At 39.1% G+C, this 20,453-nt stretch overlaps 1 protein-coding gene across 4 annotated transcripts in view; it reads left to right on the top strand.

The window, feature by feature from the left end:
• The first annotated feature begins 573 nt into the window (after positions 1 to 573).
• IBTK (inhibitor of Bruton tyrosine kinase) overlaps positions 574 to 20,453 on the top strand; it is a 53,495-nt gene continuing 33,615 nt past the window's right edge. For 2 of the 4 annotated variants that reach the window (XM_023922321.2, XM_023922320.2), the window contains exons 1-9: positions 574 to 1,415; positions 8,871 to 9,538; positions 12,795 to 12,891; positions 13,231 to 13,355; positions 14,211 to 14,321; positions 15,467 to 15,637; positions 16,737 to 16,854; positions 18,615 to 18,795; positions 20,002 to 20,125. In XM_023922321.2, coding sequence (XP_023778089.2) covers positions 9,215 to 9,538; positions 12,795 to 12,891; positions 13,231 to 13,355; positions 14,211 to 14,321; positions 15,467 to 15,637; positions 16,737 to 16,854; positions 18,615 to 18,795; positions 20,002 to 20,125 — 1,251 coding nt within the window. In that variant the 5' untranslated portion in view covers positions 574 to 1,415; positions 8,871 to 9,214. The remainder of the gene's footprint in view (positions 1,416 to 8,870; positions 9,539 to 12,794; positions 12,892 to 13,230; positions 13,356 to 14,210; positions 14,322 to 15,466; positions 15,638 to 16,736; positions 16,855 to 18,614; positions 18,796 to 20,001; positions 20,126 to 20,453) is intronic. The other 2 variants (XM_086876380.1, XM_086876381.1) reach the window with 2 other exon arrangements.

Genomic DNA, 20,453 nt, shown 5'->3' with positions numbered 1-20,453 from the left:
TGACTGAAGCACTAAGAAGCTATCACTGGGAAAATTTCACGCAGCTTGCAGGTTTAGTTACAGTGGTGAATGACTGCTGGCAACCTAAAAGTTTATACAGAGAAAAATCAGACAGAAAATTGTATAGATCACATTAACTGAGTCAGATGGCAGGGGTAAAAATGCTTGAGATTCACCTAAATAGAACTAATACTGCATCTTTCCCAAACTGAACTGCTACTGAAGAACATACATAACTTTTTTTTCAACTGTTTTGTGTTTTTAAAGAGAGCTACGTTATTTTCAGGTCATAATGCTTACACTGCATGGGATAATACTGTGGTTTTAAAAAACAGATAGGAACTCTGGCCATTACATTAACATCAATACATCATTTATTTATTTATTGGAAAAAGTACATAAATTTCTTTTTTTTAAAGGTGATGTGTGTTTTAAATACAGTTTTACTCTGTACTTCACATTGGGTACTACTTGTCTTGGGTCCAGCTTCCTGCCCTTAAACAGCACACCCTAATCCTGTTCCAGATTAATTTGTAATCTGTGCCACCTATTGCATCATCCAAGACATCCACCAGAAAGAAGTGAGCCCTCCTGGAGTGACCCGCTGGAGTTCCCAGAGCAGGTGTGCAAATCCTTGTGCACACGCCAGCTTTGCTTACGAGCTAACTGCCCCGAGCCTCACAAAAAATCAAGCTCTATCTGATATACTAGATCACTTGCTCTGCCAGAGAGAGAGAAACTGCTGTGGTTTAATACAGTCTGAATCGGTACAGCCTTCTCCACACTTTCTCTCCATTACTTTGGGAACCCATAGGCTGGATATTTAACTATTTGCTTTTGAATCCTCCAGGAGGGAGGTGTTCCCTTGCCAGAAACCCATCCCCTCCTTCACAGCACAACACAATGCTTCTCCCACAAAGACTGCCAGAAGCAGGCCCCTCAGCTGTCCCCCTTCCCTGCTGGCCCGATAACTCCAGCCCTTCCCCTGCCCGAGACAAGGAGCGATAACCTCCAACCCACACCCTCGGCGCCATCTTGCTTTAACCCCTGCACCACCACGGCCGCCCCGCCCCTCACCCCGCCCCCTCGTCCTCCTGACCTCGCCTGTCAGTCAATCCGGGCACGGCCGCGGGGGGCGGGGCCGAGGCGGCAGCCGCAGCCAATCAGTGCGCGAGGTGCGGCCGTGCCGCGGCCAATCGGCGTTTCGCTTGTTCGTGGGTGCGGCGGTCGTTGTCGGTGCGCCCCGCTGTGAGCCGAGGGCCCCGCCTGTCACCGTCGCTGTCGCCGGCGGAGCTGTCGCGGTAGCAGCTGTGCACCCTTAGCCTGGCCTTGCCCCGGAGTCACTGAGGATGAGCCCCCGCGCTGCCCAGCGCGCGTCCCACCCTGCCCGCCCGAGTCCATTCATCTAGCGACTGGTGAGGGGCGGGCCGGTGCGTCCGGCGGGGGAGCCGCTCGGGGGGCGATCCCCCTGTCGGAGGGGTCGGGACGGCGGCGGTGGGCGGCTGAAGGAATGGGGAGAGCTCCGGGCAAGGCAGCCAGGGAGGGTAAAGGGCAGCCGGCCACGTAGGATGGGAGGTGACCGGCTTCGTGGCTCTGCCGCTTGTGTCAATAAGTCTCGTCGCTCCTCGACTACGTGGACGCGTATAATGGGAGTCAGAATGGCCCCTTGCCTCTCTGCCTGCCCTGGCCTCTCTCTGGCTCCCTGAAGCACTTCAGACTTTCCCTCACCCTGACACTGGCAGGAGTCTCTTGCCAGGTTTCCTTAGCTGTGGATTCAGGGAACGCCTGTCGCGTTTCTCGCCTTCTTGGTGATACTTGTCTGTTTTTGATAGCAGCTCACGGTGCTGCTGGATTAGACCAGCACCGTGAGCGCTGGAGAGGCGAGGTTTCGAAGTTATCTTAATTAAAAGGATACTTCCATGCGGTTTTCCCAGGCGAAACACAACTCTTTTTTTGGTTACGTGGTCAGTGTAGTTGTCTGTCTTCGTGGAAACTGATCACAGTTGGTGGTTTACAAAAAACATAATCGCCCACCAACATCTGGTGTGGGTAGTCTACAATAAAACTGTACCAGAACTTCACAGTTAATTCAAAAACGTCACTTTTTCCCAAAATGGAAAAGTCCTTGATGGATTTATCAGATATGATTTGAAGTGTGGTGAAATTCTTGTGCTCAGTTGTGGTTTGTTGTGTTTAACTTCCTTTTAGCAATATCTGTTTCAGTAAAGCCTGTAGCAAGAACTTGATGAATTGTGGAAGTGACTGTAGCTGCACTCCCTGTACTGTTGTCTATACCACTTTGTTTTAATTTTTTTTAAATATTATTAAGTTATTAAACATAAGCAGTCCTGAGTATTTCTAGATAAGCCCAGCACAGTACTTCATAGTTTACTGTTTATGTACAATGGTTCTCAGCTGAGAGATGTGCTCTGACGTTTGTAGCTGAATTTAGCTACCAATGGTACTTTGGTCTTTTTTTTGACAGATGTGTTAGCTTTTAATTGGCAGTACTGCTTAGCTCAGCTAGGAGCAACTGAATTAGGGTTGTTGGATCACTGAAGGTCTCATTCTGATAAGGTTTATGCTGTTGTCACTGTGAAAGAGGAAGTTATAGAAAATCTGGAGAGAGCCTCTAAAGGTTGCTTGTGCTGGGGTCTACCTTGCCCAGTGGTGGCATGGAGGCCCTATCCCAGTAAATGAAGTAGCCTGGATGTGCAGTGGCCCAAAGGACAAAGTGGGCAAGGTGGAATTTGGTGTGTTTCAAAGCAAGTTGGTTTTCCATTGTAGCTTTACTTCTGGACAGGTCACATTTATTTGTAACTTGAGCAGTTTGCTTGTTGTCTAGCCAGTTTTGAGAGCCTCACGTGTATTCAGTTTGTCATTTGAAAATCCTTCCTGACATATAATCTGAGTCTTTTATGAAATTTGAATGAATGACTACTTTGCCCTCTGTCAAGAGTAAAATGGACTGGACTTTATATTTTTCTTCTTTGTATAACAGACACCTTATTCAAAAGCTCTGGGTGGTCTGCTGAAGCCACAGCTGAAGGAGAAAAGAGATCCAATTTGCTTGTACTCAGCAAATTGTTCCATAAACATTCTGGTATCCAGTGGCTCTTTCCAAGTTTTTCTCTACTTACTTGCTTCTGTTAAAACTTGCTATCTGACCTAGAAGCAGGACTCTGTCTGATATTTTGTGAATTGAGGAGAGCAGAACCCTTGTTTTTGTGTCTCAATGCTCCTGTTATATAGTCAAGAAGATGATGCTTTTGTACAGGTCTCTCTGTGGGAATTTCAGGCTGCTAAACCACTTTTAATTACTGCTTAACTTAGATTTGCCTGTTTTTTCCTTGTGTGTTCAATTGCTTTTCTCCCTGTAAAATACATTTTGTGTTCAAGGGGTTGGAAAGCATAGGTTTTTGCCCATTCAACAAATGTACAAGGAATTTTTGGACAGGTTAAACTGTCTGTGGATATGTAATCAGAGCAGGAATTAATAGTTTAACTGTTCTTTAAAGGACAATGTATACCTGTACCTGAAAAGTGTACTTGCTTTCTATATCTAGGAATTCATCTGTGTTTCCTTGAGGATGTCTTGCTTAGCACTGTGCCAGTGCTAAGTCTGCTACCTAGCCTCAATTTTCTCGTTGCTTTTGTTAGATTCTAAACTGTTACTTCAATATGCATTAGTGAAAGTCATCTTTAGGTAAGAATATAATCAATAGAAAGTACTGGAAAAATGGTAACATGATAGCAAATTCCCGTGGCTTAATTTCTGTAAGCCTTTTTTTATTAGCTTACTAATCAAGTAGTCTGTGTAGTGAAGCTTGCTTTGGGTATAAATATTTTCAGGGTTTCCATACTGTTATGGTTACAGATCTTTTGTGACGTTATGAAACAAATGTGAATGGACCAAAGAGGAGAAATGTCAGCATGCTTGTTTAAAAAAGAACCCCTTTCCATTCCACACTGGAAATATTTAAGATACTGCAATACCCTTATAAGGATGGACTTAACCTTCCTGAAATGTGTGGCGTTGCCAGTCATTTCTCACTTCACTTAGCAACTTATTATCTAAAGGAAAAGGAATTTAGTATCTTCAGAAAAGCCATATTCTTTTTACTTATTCTTTTTTAAAGGGAGGATGTCAGGATTGACAAGGAAAGCACTAGGCTTCTTTTATATGAAAAATGAAAAACATTAGTTCTTTTTTAGGAGAGTCAAATTAGGGGAGCTAGGTAATTTTTCACCATGTGCATTTTAGTTGTGACTGGTATTTCGTAAAATTAGTAACACTTAAAAATAAATTAATAAACTCCAAGAGAAAAGCAGTGAATGGAATGAAGTTATGCCAATTTTAAGGTCTTGAGAAATATGCTTTTATAAAAGGATGGGTTTCAGGGCCATGTGACTCATTTGACAGTTGAGTTACTTTAATGCAGTGCACATTGAAGATGCAAACCCAGCAATCTGTCTTTGAGTGGCACTGAATTCTGAGTAGCTGAATCTCTTCTGTATTCTCTTTCACTTCCATGTAAGACCATTGCCTGTATTAAATGAAAAAAGGCACAACAGCAGCTGCCAGCCGCTAGCTTGGTACCAGTACCCACATCCATGTCAGCCAGATTTTGGTAGCTCTAATACTTGAGTATAAGACAGGTGGGAGTTCCAGAATCAAATCAGACTGGATGCTGGAAACTGACATTTAATGTTGACACTGCTAACCATGAGGCCAGGGTTGGTTGTTGTTTCCTTGTACCTCTGAGCCGAGGGCACCGAAACCTCTGTGGAAATGCTTTCTGGAAAAAGAGAAAATTGGGAATACATTGATTGTGAATATGATACACAGAGAGGTTTCTGGAACTTCATAGTGGGAGGCTGACAACTCTGTTCGCTTTTCCCACATTTTGAGATTTCATGTCTGCTGTTTGCAGGAAATGAAATCTATCACCATCATCCTTAGTCACAAAGGTATTTGTAGAATCTTTGTTCACTTCATACTCAGGAGAGGTGTGACAGCTTTGATTTTTGTAGTGGCTTATTCAGAGAAACAGATTTTTGAGACATCTGCAGTAGGTAGAGAGCTTTTTCACTTGTAGGAGTTCTGCCTCCATAGGGTCAGATGACACATCTGACACACTCCTTCTTGGAGGATGTCTGACAGCTCTGGTGCAGTGGTGCTTTGCCTTCTCTGAGGGGGAGAGCTGGGTGAGACAGCTCTACCTACCCACTTGAAGAAGGCAAGGTACCACAAACACTTTCTTGCTACCAAAGAATTGCTTCCAAATCGGTTTCAGTCTTTTAAATTTTCCTGGGCCGTGTACATGTATAATAAATAGCTCATGTCTCTGAGGGTTAGAAACCCACTTGCTGCTGAAATAAAATGTCTTTGGGGTACTCTGAACACTGCTCTAATTCCTTCATTTTTTGTGACTTTTTTTTATAATGTTAACTGGGAACCAATTCTTTAAAATAATTTCAATTGCAAATAATACCTACTGTATCATAAAAATGTTACTTATTTAGCTTTAACATTAGGAAGACACTGGCATTATAATATGGATGTGATTTGTGCTGAGAAGCCTACAGAAATATCTTCAGTAATCAACAGGTTACAGTGTTCTAGGTCATCTTGATTCAAAGTTTAAAAAATGCTTGTGCTTCCTGTTCTGTGCTTGCTTTAGGCGCTCAGTGTTCATGAGGGACTCCATATACCAGAAGTAAGCATTTGGCAGCAGAAAGGTTTTGACACAGACCTGAGCATCAATCCGCAATCTGGAAGTTTTAAGATTTATCATAAGGACTTCCCTTGTGTAAGAGTCAGTTCTAATTATCACCCTTTTTCAGATATTGTTATAATGTGGCAGTGTTTGTTGCCAGTGTGACAGCCTTAGTTGTGGGGCGTTGAAAACTTGATCTACAGCCTTCCGTCTTGAGCTCAGGGTATATTTATCAATCTACTAATATAGTATCTAGCTTTGTAATGTTTATAGTAAAGAAAGGCTGGTTTGGAATGACTTATGAAGAAATAATTCAGTAGAGTCAGGTTTCACATAGCTGCAGTAAATGTCACCGTGATGGAGTTAGTGTGTGATAGGCAGGCTTGTATTTCTGTTTACTAGTAGACTTTTTATTTTTTTAATGTTTGATTTGTTATTCACATTATTTTGGTATTTGATAGGCTGGAGATCAGGAGCCTTCAGTAATTTTTTGTCCAGCTTCTTTCTTCCTTTCTTGTAATGGCACAAGTCTCAGGATTTGTTTTCTTCCGGATCATTTTCTCATGCAGTTCAGTGCCTTAGATAGGTGTGGATCTGCACAGAGGAAGGTATGGCACAGAGGACAGACAGCAGGACTGCTTCTTGGGCGGTGGTACCATTTCATACCAGTTTAACAGATTAGTCAACCTAATTTTATGTCTCCCCGGAGTGATTTTTCTTAATGTTCTTTTTAACTTTACCTTTATTTTCCGGTGTAGCACTGATAGTGTTTAAACGATGAACTGTTTAAGATGTGCTTTACAAGGCATGCATAATATTTTTACTTCTTCTACAACATAATTCTATTGCCTAGTGTCATATTGGTGAAATGTGATAAGTTTTTCCTGTAGATGGCAAAATGTTTGGGGTTTTTTGTGGTTTTTTTGTTTTGTTTTAGTTTTTGGGGAGTATTTTGTTTCGTTTTTAATTATTAGTTTTAGAAGGGTGTTTGATCTGCTGGCAGTCTGAGTGTGCTAATAGTTACCTATTACACTTTGATTCATTGGAGCAACAAGTCAAGCTGTGTTCTTGAAATCAGAGCTTTTTTCCAAACCTGTTACAGTAATTTACTTCTCTTTATCGTCTGAAGCTTGAGAAGGTCAGAAGACAAAAGTCCACACGTATATGTGATAAATTCCTTGTGCTACTGCAGAAGTTTGTATGTTGTTTGGAAAATGCCCTGTAGAGTGAACTGAAGCTTCATGTGACAAATCTAAGCTGAACAGTTGTGGTCAGTTCTAGTCTTGGAAGGATTTCTGAGTGCTACCCCTGGTTTGGGATGAGGGACTAAGTTGAAGTGAATAAAAAATTTCATTTATTTTCTTCTTCTTTTGCCTGCTCTTTGAACTTGTTTTGAAGGTATACACTGAACAACTTCCAGTCTATAGGTTTGCATTCTGAGTATTGTAACCCTTCTGAAAGAGATGGAAAAGTAATTCTTGAAGGCTTAGTTACAAGAGATTTAAATAAATACTGTGGACTGGATTTTTTTTTTTCTTGAATGTTTAGATTCCATTACTAATGTTTGCTCTAAATTGATTGCTTGAAGCTTTGTGGAAATCTTGATTCTTAAAACAGGAGGAGGACTAGATTTCCCTTTTCCAAACAAAATCATATTTTTCTGACGTCTCTTTGCAAATAAAGATATTAAGAAAATACGGTTATACATTCAGTGGCTGAAAAGCAATGGAAGCTAAGCTTAACCTTTTTGATGAGGTTGGGGTCAAGGAGTAGGATGTGAACATTTGTAATGACTGCTAAGCTGAGTAGCATGGGGGACTTTTGTTTTTTTTGGTTTGTGTACTTGTCATATTCCCACCTTCTCTCCCATTCCCCACTCTGAGGGTTTGTTAACCTTTTTAGTTTTATTTCTTTAGCTTTCAGGATGGCATTGTTCAGCTTCTCTTGGACTATTTACTTGTAGGTAGAACAACTTTAAATTGCATTTTGCACAGTGAACAAAAACATGAACTCAAATCTGTTACACACAGTTTGAAACTTTTATCTGGAAGACTGAAGTGTGATTTTTTTGGGGGGTCTTAATAGTTCACACTAAATTAGTGATGCATGTAGTGATGTATGTAGTTCACTTTTTCTGTTTTCTGGGTTTGTGTGTGATTTTTATAGTGCAGTCTGCACTTCTTGTGACACTTATAACTGCACACATTTCCTAGGCTAGGTGAGTGCTTCTGTTAGGCCTCCTTTACTTTTGAGAAAAGGGATGCCAGAGAAAGATGTCTATGCTAAAGGTAAATATGCACAGCTAAGCAGAAGTGCTGTATGCCCCAGACTGTGAATATATTTTCATGAAGAATTCTTATTTTTGCTTCTTTTTCCTTCTTCTTTCTCCCTTACCCCTTCCAACTTAGACTTTCATTTCTTCTTGCCTGTTTCAGGAGCTTTAGACCTTAGCCTTGCATGAGTCCTAGCAGTCTGAATTCATGTGTCTTGTACAAGCTGCTTTTATTTGCTTTGATGTCATCCTCCATCCCACCTTTGTGAACAGCTCTGGGAGTGGTGGAGAGGAGCCTTCCTATTGATTCTGCAGATTAGAATTAGTACGGACATGGGTAGGCATTCAGGCCAGGGAAGAGAAAGTGGGACATAATCCTTTTATTGCAGTGGCTGCGGAGACTGGTGGTCCCTCCTTCCTTCTACCATATTAGTAACAATGCCTCTGTTAGCCATGGCGTACTCGGCAGCTGAGGGGATTTTTTGGTGGATGGCTTCCCCCCTCATGCAGTCTTTTAGTTCAGTTGTTGCTTTCTGATCACAAAGTAATGCTACAATTAGACACTAAAAAGTCAGGATCCTGAGGACCCTGAGATTGGGAAAGCAAAGTTTTTTGGATCTAGTTTGGTTTGTAGCCTAAACAATTTAAATCAAAGAAAGGTAGGAGGTGCCTTTGGTGGCTGGGGTGGGGAAGGGAGTAATGCTTTTTTAAGCTGACTAAATGTTTGCATATTAGCTCAGATGGCATGAGGCAGGTAAGTCAGCCCTTGTCACATTGTCTTGTCCTGTACTTGCTAGTTTGATATGCACTTAAATCTGTACAGTTGCAGGGGAAAAGGGTTTTTGTTAACTAATCTGTTCTGGTTTGTTCTCTTTCAGGTCTCCCTTGCAATTATGGAGTTTTAGAAGAATAAGGTAGTGTGGAGGGGGAATCCCCCTCTGCACTCTAGAGGTAGTTCACTTTTGGAATTTTCTATGGACAAGAATATTTGTTATATAAGATGGTGAAATAAGACTTCTAAAAATATATATTTATAAATATTTATTTGGATCAAGTGCCAAACATAACAGTACAAAGATTTCTAATGGCAGCTCAATAAACTTGGATTTACATCCTTGGAATTACAATTTTTCTAAGGCACTGTGTTGTGTACTGAGTTGGAGTGCCTTGATACACTTAAGGGCTGTTCCCCTTAAGGAGAAGAGCAGCTTTAGAAGTGAAGATGAATTCTTACATGCCAGAGTGCACTTCAAAGTGTCGATCTCTACAGCATGCTTTGGATGTTATTTCTGTAGTCACCAGAGGAAGTGAAGGCCAGATCAAGGCCTTTCTCTCTTCTTACTGCTACAATGCTGCAACCATCAAAGATGCCTTTGGTAGAAACGTTATACATCTTGCTTCGTCTTGTGGCAAAAAAGGTGTGCTGGACTGGTTGGCTGAGACCAAAGGAGTGGATCTCTTGGCAAAAGACAAAGAGTCTGGATGGACAGCTTTGCACAGAAGCATATTTTATGGATACATTGATTGTGTTTTGTCATTACTGAAGGTGAGTCATTTGCAACTGTAGTTTTCCTTGGCATCTAAAATTTTTAGAGTTGTATTGCTTATGTAAAAGTGTGTTTTTAAACTTGAGCCTCTTGAAGCTTGTCTTAATACTGTGTTCAGATTGCAGTGCATTGATTTACTTGAAAGTTGTCTCTGTTCATACAGATGTCTGCCTTTGCCCATGCAGAAATCAGCACTGAGTAAGGATCCCTGATTAATTGTGGGCGTCCTTGAACACTTGTTTGTTTGGATGATATTAGGGTCAGGAGCTTAAAAAATAAGAGTGTGATCAGACTAAAGATAGTCTGACAATAGACTCTGCAGTAATTATATCAATTGATGTTAGAGAACACAAAATAAGGGAAAATTAAATGGAGTTATAATTAGAAATTAATGTTGTATTTAAGAGATAAAAAATTCAAGATATGGAGTATTCTATTAAGTGAATCTCCATTTCATTAGTATTTTAAACCAGAGCTTCTGCTCAGTCCCCCCTATTTCTTTCTTACAATTGCTGTTTCTTCCCATCCACTTAGCAAGTTGTATATATTTTTGATTGATCTTCCTTCTGTTCCTCCTTTCACAAGTAGAGCAAAGGGAAGAGGTGTTTGTTTGAGATGTTCAGTGTCTCTTTAACCATGTGAGAAAATGAAATATATGTGGTTCAGGGTTGTTTAAAAACAAACCTTTTAAGGCAAAGGATTTTCCATTTTGAATGCAATCTTTTAAAATTACAGTGACTAACCATTTGTGGACATGACTCTCTGCTTTCTACAAGACTTCAAACAGAAAGATGGTGGACTGGTAGTTTCTTATTCTTGAAGGTCTGATAACTGTAAAATATTTATTTCATGTGCTGTCCCCTTACAGAAGGGGAAGCTTTCATTAAACTTGAAAAAAGTAGATGTTTTTATAACCACTGTACTTACGATTCTGTTCTCTAGAAAACTAGAAACTGTGTACATGGTATATGAAAAAGCATTTAATCCTCTAGTGCCTGTCTGTGTCTTTGATATTTGCTTACAGGAGGCCTGTACAGGTTTTCCCCAATGTCTTTTACTTTTCTGTCAGTTACATAAGTGAATGAGATTTTTTTTGCTAGCCAGCTCTGCTGATATTCTTCTAAGAAGCAGAACAAAACAACTAGTGGAGGGTGCTCTGTTTTCCAGTTCCTTAACTGCAGTCTGTCTACTGTACTGTGTTATAAAATGATATGCTCTTAAGGTATTATAGCAACAACAGGAACTGATTATAGAATGGAATTATGAAATAGCTGAGATAGAAAGAGGTCTCTGAAGGTTGTCTAGTCTAGCCCCCAAGCTCAGGCAACGTCAGGTAGAGCAGGTTGCTCAGGACTATGTCCAGTTGGATTTTGAGCAGAGCATCAGACATCTCTGTTCCAATGTTTTACAATCAGTGCAATTAAAATTTGTTTTAGATTTAAACAGGATTTCTTCTTATATGTTAGTTTGTGCCCATTGCCACTAGGTATCACTGTGATTCCTACCCCTCACCTCCAGTCAGGTATTTATTCTGTATGATAAAACATGCTGTCCCCTTCCTCCATCCCAAACCTTCTCTAGGCTAAGCATCCCAGCTCTCTCAGCTTCTCTTTGAATGTCAGATGCCTCATTACTTCCGTGGTCTTTTGCTGAACTTTCTCCTGTATGTCCTTCTCTGTCTGGGAGTCCAGACCTGAACTCAGCACTCCAGCTGTGGCTTGCCAGTGCTGAGTAATGCTTGCTGGCAACACTCCCACCTGCAGCTTTGGATGCTTTCGCCATTCTTAACTCTGAGCTTGCTGGCTTGTCATCATCTGGTGGTCTAAAAGAAGCCTAAGTCCTTTTCTACTAAGGTGCTTTCTAGTCATTCAGCCTCCAGCTGTACCAGTTTACCAGGTTGTTTCTCCTCAGGGCCAGGATTTTCATTTCCCTTTGTTGAACTTTATGTGGTTCCTCTCAGCCTGTTGCTTCAGCCTATCAAAGTCCCTTTGAATGTCAGCACCACCCTCTGACTTACCAGCCACTCCTCCTGGTCTTGTATCATCACCTTTGCTGAGGGAGCAGCACTCTAGCCTATCATCCAGGTTGTTAGTCAAGATATTAAACAGTACTAGCTCCTGAATCAGCCCCTGAGTTCCTAAACTAGTGTGGATGAATGACTTCTGCTGAGGGCTGGAGGCAGTCTTGGCTTATTCTTAGACTGTATCTAACTACAAGATTTGCCATTCAGCAATTGGAGTTTGTTTTCACAAATTCAGACCGTGTGAATATCCCTGCAGCCTCTGTCTGCTTGTGAATATTTTAACAATTTCCAAAATGAAGAATATCCAGCTATCTAAGTCATAAAAATAGATCACTTTTCTGTCATATGGTAAGCTAATCATTGCCCTGTTGCACTAGGGTTGTCTTTATAATTTGGAGAATGTATGCTGTTGTTCTTCTGGGGAACATTTTCCTAAATAAAGTTGTATTTAATGTTACCTGTTACGTGTGAGGTTTTTCAAGGTTTCCTTTGTATTAGCCATGACCTCAGGTACACAGGTACAGCCATTAGGTTCTGTTTGAGGACATCTGGAGTTCTTCCATTTTGGAAGGTGATTGATCACACTAGACTTCCTTCCTAAAATCAGTGCTGCTGTAGCAGCACTCTTTTGTATTGAGAAAATGGTATTTTCAGAGACGGTCTGTGTCTAAGTTCTAAAAGAATGACCTGTTCAGGCTTTGTGCTTCTGAACCTTCTCTAATGCTGTTGTTCCTGGCTGGTTGTGATCTTGCCTTTTCTCAGCAACTGTGGAACTCTGTTCCTTGCTTGTTTCCAAAGTAATAGTAGTTGGGGTTTTTTTTTGTCACTTGTCTAGCTTGTCAGAGCTGATTCTGTAGAATGCCAGTTTAAGAAAATGCATCCTTTGAAGATGGTAAATTAATTTCTGGTGAATGTTTGCTATTCTTAAATGTCAATGCTTTATTTTCACATCTGTTTCTTTTGTGTTTTGCTGGTTATAGTTTATTGCACAGTCAGTCTTGAGACTATAAAATCCATATTAATATATCAACAAGATGTATACATGACAGAACAGATTTGCAATGTTTTCAGGTTTTTTTTAGATTTGTTTACAGTTTACTTGAATCTGAAGGGTTTTTTTAATCATTATTAAACTTCAATTAAAGATATGTTTTGCTTCTTAGAGATTTACCTGGTTTACTTCAAGCTGTGCAGTTAAAATTAACTTCAGTTCTTCTCGTCTCCTCTTTCAGCATGGCGTTAGTCTGTATGTTCAGGATAAAGAAGGCTTATCAGCCCTGGATCTTGTGATGAAAGATAGGCCTATCCATGTGGTGTTTAAGAAAACTGGTAAGAAATAAAATAGTTTAATTTATATTTTGCAATGAGATCTATTTCAACAATGTATTAATGGTATGTACCAGTGTATGCAATATTTTCTGGTTTTAATTGGCACTTCATAGGTTGTTATGTGCCTGATGCTTATGTTGATCATCTGTACAATATTATTGGAATATTTGCCATGGCACCTTACTTCTTATAATGTTAAATGTTTTTAAAGTCCAGTTTTAGGTAAAAAATAATTCCTCTTCAATTTTTAGATAGAAATAGCAGCTGTTGTTTCTTGAAGTGAAAGTGCACAACAGTGGTAGATGACAAGCTTTTAAGAGGATCTTTTTCATTACACAGATCCCACAGAAGTCTACACCTGGGGAAACAATATAAATTTTACTTTGGGTCATGGTGGTCAGCAGGGTAGACATCATCCTGAATTGGTGGACCTTTTTCCTCGGAATGGCGTGTATATTAAACAGGTATTCTTAAAGTATTACATAGGCACATTTCTTAGTGAGGGGTGTGTAAGGGGGAAAAAGTAACCAAGGAGTTACCAAGTGTTGAAGATTTCCATGGAAAAAGCAGTTCTTGGTGCCTTCTCCTCTCTGCCCACCTCCTTACCTCCCTGCAACCCCAATCACCATTACTGAAATTGTGGGTCTCTGTTTTGGTGGGGAGAACAGGGGGTCTTATAAGATTTACTTTGGATATATGGCTTGTATATCATTAAATACATTCAGAATCTTGATACTTCTGTAATTGTTTTGAGCTACTGACTTCTGGTTCAACTCCAATACTGAACTGAAGTGGAATAATGAATATACTTGGTGCATGTTGAATTAAAATTCATCTTGTGCTCAAAGCAGCATACACTGTTAAGCGCATTGCATGTAGCAGTACCTTTGTCTCTAATAATTTCTTGTGACTTCAGTTTGAGAATATTTGAAAGTTAAAGTACAACTTGAGCAAACATTCAGGACAGACAGTCTGTGCTGCAGTCTTAACGTGTTTTCTTTGGCATTTCTGAAGCAGCATCATGGACCTTAAAACTCAATCTTTGGAGTTTCTGTTAGCCTATGGGGCCATGCTTGATCTTATTAAAATAAACTGAAACTGTTGATCTCTTAAAGTAGGTTAAGGCAGTGCATAGTGTGTTCAAAGCAAGTATTTTAAGTATCCTATGATTTAATACCAGTATCTTGTATTTTCATGAACATATCTTTATTAAAGCAGAACTTCTTCACAAAGTACTTATGGCAGATGTTTTCAGATTACAGGAAAATGAACTTGTCCTGTGTTGCATCTTCCCCATCCATTTTTTGCTTTTCTTTCAGGTGGTACTCTGCAAATTCCACTCTGTGTTCCTTTCCCACAAAGGCCAAGTGTATACATGTGGACATGGTCAAGGAGGGCGCTTGGGTCATGGTGATGAACAAACATGCTTGGTATGCTGTCTTGTGTTATTTCTTATAGTCTAGTATGATGTTTCTTTTATCTCTAACAGCAAGTCTAAAAAGGGAATTAGAGTTTCTATCAGTGTACTTTCAAAATGAGTTTGCTGTTCATTTTAAACCAAACCCCTTGCTTCTCACCAAGTAACAGAAAAACTTCTTCAGTGCTAACAGTGAGGTGGCAGAGAGTAATGTGCATTTAATTATAACTTAACTTCATAGCTAGATGCTGTGGTCAAATTTGTGTTCTGGCTGAGTTGATTTAAAGTCCAGCTGATGCTAGATAAGTGGAAGCAAATATTTTTTGGCAGACAAACAGCAGTACAGTAATGTGAAGCTGTAGTGGCAGGAAGAAGGATGGTAGGGTTGCTTTTATGCAGCTCAAGTGAAAAGTCACTGGTCATTTTCATTTGAATAGTACATTGTTGCAATGCACAAAACTGAAATTTAAGAAGACTAAGATGTGATGACAATACAATTCTTAGACTTAAGCATCTTATCCTACCTCATAGTGTGCATTTATCTTGCAGCACAATAGTTTAAAATATCTGGTAGAACTTGATATTCTGTTGCTGAATGCTATAGTGGAGACTGGAGCTCTAATTAATTTTTTTTTTTTGAAAAAAGCAGTTCTGTTAAGTTTGGATTTTTTTCAAGTTACTTTTTGAAATTGTGATGTTATATAGTTGAATAAAGGAGAAGTCATGTTAGAGTGCATGAAGATTCAAAGATATGGAACTTCTTCCTTATTCTGTGAAATTTCATTAGGATTATCCTGTGTTGGAGGGAGATAGCTTTAGTGTTTGTGGTATTTAAAATAGCATGTAATAGTTAATATTTATACAGCTGTCCTGAAGATGTTGTTTCCTATATGATTTCAAAACAGGTGGTTTAAAATTCATCTACCCTGATAGCAAAGGGCATTTCCCTGATAGCATTTCAAATTAAAGTAATTCATCTTACTGCACTGGATGTGGTTGTTATGTTAATGAGTGTGTTGTGTGTTCAAATGCATTTTATTTTTATTTCAGTATTTGGTCGTGACTTTTTTGTTGGTGTTACTTTAGTTTCATAGATGGCCACTGGTTAATAACAAACCAGTATGCTTTTATATCAACTTTTTTTTTCTCCTGATTCAGGTTCCAAGACTTGTGGAAGGCTTAACTGGTCATCAGTGCTCCCAGATAGCAGCAGCTAAGGATCACACTGTTGTTCTAACAGAAGATGGATATGTTTACACTTTTGGTTTGAATACTTTCCATCAATTGGGTATTCTTCCTCCTCCTTCTAATTGCAGTGTTCCTAGACAGGTAAAAGTAACATCAGTCAAAGCTTAATTGTTTGGTGGAGTTGTTTTGTTTTTTCTTAACATAAAATATGAAGATTATAAAAATAACTCCTAAACATTTCAGAACAGCGAAGTTTAATGTGAGTTCAGATAAATCTTGATTCTGTGTTATCAGACATCTCAGATCTTAACTGTGTTCTGATGTCTTAGTTTGTAATCTGAACAATTACCAAAATTTGTAGTGTGAAGTATGATACAAGGTGCAACTGCCAAAACCCTTTTCTTCCCTCTTCCCCAAATGGTTCTGTAGCTGAAATATTAATAGGTATGTATCGCTTGAGAATCATGCTTGTAACTCCTTTTGAATCATTGGATGGCACTCAGGGTTTGACTGTTACCTCCTTTGCTGGAAGCACTGAAGTCAGTGCTTTGGGAAGAGTAGTGACAGGGAAGAGGGGGTATGGGCATCAGCAGCTTAACTATATTCCTGTGCCTAATCTCAAAATTTTATTTTTTTTGTACGTAAAGAAGCTTTAACTTCATCTAAAGTAGAAAAACATGGCACTATCAGTGTTGTGAAAGTAAAAAAGAATGACCAAAATGCAATTGGGATAGTGTTTTGGGATACCATGTGGTTTTCAATAGTGTAATGATAGCTCTATATCCACAGTATTTGCTTTGATTTTATCATCTTAATCTGGGAAGGTCAAGTTAAATATAAAATGTGGAATTAGTAGAGTAGTGTTTTGCAGTGTGTTTAGGCCATTAGTACTCGCAAATTTAAACTTCTAGCTAACATTTTTCAGCACCTGAGTCTTCTGTGGCTGTGCTATACACATCCTGTTCAGTCTTGTTCAACATCTTAGTGTATCAAGACAGCCTAAGGAGACTTGATTCCAGTTCTGATTAGATAATACAAATGTTTAGTTCTTTTTGTTATTAATGCTATAGTGCCCCACTTGACAAACTTCTGAAATAACCTGATTTATTAGACTGTATGTGGACTGATAGTAGTGCTTCATTCTTAATGACTTTATGAGTTAAATTATGTCAGAAGTTTGTACATGTGAAATTCACCTGTTGTTACTTAATATTAAGATGTACTTTGGATTTGTGCTTAGGTTCAGGCAAAAAACCTGAAAGGTAGAATGGTGATTGGAGTGGCTGCAGGCAGATTCCATACTGTGCTATGGACTAAGGAAGCAGTGTATACCATGGGGCTGAATGGCGGCCAACTAGGTAAGGTAGAAGCGTTCTGAAAGTAAAACCCAGCCATTGAAAGATGTTGTTCATGCTTAACCTGTCATCTGCTTCTAAGAACAGAAGCTTGGGTGAAGCTTTTTTCTCTCTCTCTCTCTTTTTTTTTTCTGATGGCATCATCCCTTCATCCTTCTTTCGAAGAATATTTTTCATTCCTACCAGTTACTTTCACATTTTGAGATGATAGGAGCTAGTCAGATTTAGCTCTCATTTGAACTCTGTAACTCTTACCTTCCATGTATCTTGTGTGGTCCTGCTGCTGGAGACTTTGAGGGAACGTTGCTGTTTGTGTTGGAAATGACTCCAAGGCATGCTTGTCTCCTTCTAGCAATCTGGCTGGCACTGCCTTTAATAAATTATAAACTAGCCTTCAGCTCTCCTGCCTATGTCCTTCTTTCATCAAGCCCTGTAAACATGCTACTGATAACTTTTTCCATACTAACTTTTTAAAGTGAAGTACTTGCCAATTTCTTTATTTTTTTCAGCAATACCATTACCAGAATCTTCAGTCAACTCTGTCTTATTCTGAAGTCAAGAAAGAACCTTATAAAAACATATTACCAGCTAGTGAACTTGATATGTTGCATGAATGGGGCATTTTAATTACTTTTATCTTTTTTAATAAACAGGTATTGCTATATTGGTTTGCATTTGCATTTTTGCAGTTTTGGGTCTATGTCCCAACAAATCTGTTATCTATCTCTGGTACTTAAGAGTTAATCTGCATCAGCTCTGGCCTCAGGTTCCAGGTCTTACTGATTGTGTTTCTATGTTAAGGTGTCAAAAGTATGTGAAAAAAACTTGTCTTTCTCAGAGAAATATCTTACTAATGAATATCTTCTTGTTTGTTTTTGCCTTTTTTTTATATGCAGCCATCATACAAGCTTTTTTTTGTGGTTTCTTGTGTTGTTGGGATTATTCTGGCTAGCATGTGGCTTAGTGCAGTACCACAGAGAGAAAGTAATCGAATCCTAAGTGATGTTATCTGTGTCGGCTGAGCACCAAGGTAGACCTGTGGTGGTAAACCTTTCCCCCATAAGATGTTTGAGCATAGCCCTACATTGTCCTGTGGCAGGGCTGCTTCCAGCTGTAGAGGCAGCTCTGCTGCTTGTTTCTCAGTATGTGTTCTGTACCCTGCTCTGCTCTGTGGTGCAGGCATAAATGCCCTGCACACTAAACAGGATTATGCCGTGTATGAGATTCCTGATGTTAGGTCTGTTGTTGCCACATAGCAGCAATGGCCTTCTTAAATTTTTTTAATGTTTTCAGAGATCTTGCATTACAGCTCCAACCCTTTCTGTTTCATGTAACTGCTGCCTTCATGCTTACCTGCAGTTACAGTAATTTTTTTGACAAGCTTATTTCTTTGGCTTCCAATGTCCAAAATAATCTGTAGTTTATGCCACTGTTATGGTATTTCTACTGCCTTAAATTTTCATATGATTAAATAAATATTCTTTTTTTCGAATGAAAACAGTACCACCACATTGAATAGCTTCCCTGTCGAATATGCCTTACTTTATTTTTATGTATCAGGTCTTGGTTTTGGGTGTTTCTGGTGAACTAACAAGTAGGTGTGGTGGGTCTCATCTGCCTAAATATATTGAAGAGAAATTATCCAACTACCTAAAAGATCTTTTGGAATTTAAAGATTCTTCAAAGTAGCATCATAAAGTATCCTTTAAGTGCACAGTGTGTGGAATGGCAAATAATTTTTTGGGGTGTGTTGTATTTTGTAGGTTATCTGCTGGATCCTAATGGAGAAAAATGTGTAACTGCACCTCGCCAAGTCTCTGCTCTACACCATAAAGACATCTCTGTGTCCCTGGTCTCTGCAAGTGATGGCGCTACAGTATGTGTTTCTGAAAGAGGAGATATTTATTTACTTGCAGACTATCAGTGCAAAAAGATAGCCTCAAAGTATGTGTTGCTTTTCTAATTTGTCATGAAGAACAATAGGGGAGATTTCACTGTGTAGTTGTATACCTCCAAGCTATTTTAAAGATTTTTGTGCATAGAGTACAGAAAATACAGTGGTGCCCTGTGTTTTCTTCATTTTTAGTTCTTTCATATGAACTAGGACTATCGTTTTTGTTTGTTCCTTCGTTTATTTTGTTTTTGTTTTTTTTACAAGAGGCTAAGGTAAACTTCATATTTACCAAAGATGCTTAAAATAGATCATTAGGAAGAAATATTTGGTACTGTAAATCTAAAAACATTGAAGCTGGTATTTTTTCTTCCTCTATTACCCTGAATTAGTATAAGTGCATCTTGTTAGAGATATTGCAGATCTGCTGTTCTGCTTATTTGTGTTGTTGTGATTTTTAATCAGTAATTTGGGGTCTGGATTTCCTAATTAATGTTATAAAGAGTAATTTAGGTTGTGAGGAAGATGGTATAAAATCATCTGGTCTGAATGCTAAAACCAGGATGTGAAACCTGTTGAATAATCTGGATTCTTGACTCATGAATTTAGGAAAATATTTAATCCTGTTCTCTTTTACTTAGTTGCAATGACAGATTAGAATAGATTTTTTTAGATTTGATTTTTCACAGATAACTCCCCCTTAGTTTTTCAGCTTCACTTCAAGTTCTAACAGTGTTTATTGACATACTATAGCTTAATGATTACTTATACTGCATTTCTGCATGGCTGTAAGTGAAGGTGTTGACACTTGTAGGAACACACACTTGGTGTGTCCTGTGCTGTTTACTAAGCAGCTGAGAAAAGATAACAAGTATTATTTTGATTAGCTAAAAACCAAGACCTAGCAAACCCCTGAGAAATGACCTGCTGGGACGGGATAGATGAATAGTTGAATAAAGTTTTGTAATGATGAAATCAAAGCTACATCATCTACTGATTTTCACTCATGAAATTTTGTGAAGAGCTTCTAGATATACAACGTGATGTACTTAAAGATAAGCAAAAGTTATAGTCTGCTGTAGTATTAGCAGTTATGTTAACTCTACAAGTAGGCTGACACTAAACATAAGTAATTTTTCAGTGTCTCTGCCTCAACTTTATTTTTTTACTGCTTGTCTAAATGAAAAAGGTAAATGTCATAGAACCAACATTAAGTACACGATAGGGAAATACTAATTTAACCTTTTTTGTTCTTTCAGACAGCTGAACCTTAAAAAAGTTCTTGTCAGTGGGGGATATTTGGAATATAAAGTAGATACCCAGCATCTTAAAGAAAATGGGGGTCAAAAGACTTGCATTCTGGCACTGGATGAAGCTGGAAGAGTAAGTTGCCATAATTATAATTATATAGCAGGCTGCATAGTGGTTAATCAGACTTTAAACATAAGACAGGACAAAATCATTCAGAGAAAATAACCAATTTCACAGAATTACAGAATATGCTGAGTTGGAAGGGACCCACAAGGATCACTAAGTCCAGCTCCTGGCCCTGCACAGCATCATCCCCAAGAGTCACACCAGGTGCCTGAGGGCATTGTCCAAATGCTTCTTGAATTCTGTCATGGTTGGTGCTGTAATTCCCTCCCTGGGGAACCTGTTCCAGTCTCCAGCCACTCTGGGTGGAGAATCTTTTTTGCTATAAACCTCTCCT

This window comes from Cyanistes caeruleus, chromosome 2, assembly GCF_971803275.1.
Source record: "Cyanistes caeruleus chromosome 2, bCyaCae1.hap1.1, whole genome shotgun sequence".
In the NCBI taxonomy this organism is placed as follows: domain Eukaryota; kingdom Metazoa; phylum Chordata; class Aves; order Passeriformes; family Paridae; genus Cyanistes; species Cyanistes caeruleus.
Note: the sequence above shows the minus strand (reverse complement) of the source record. Positions and strands in the feature narration are given on the sequence as shown.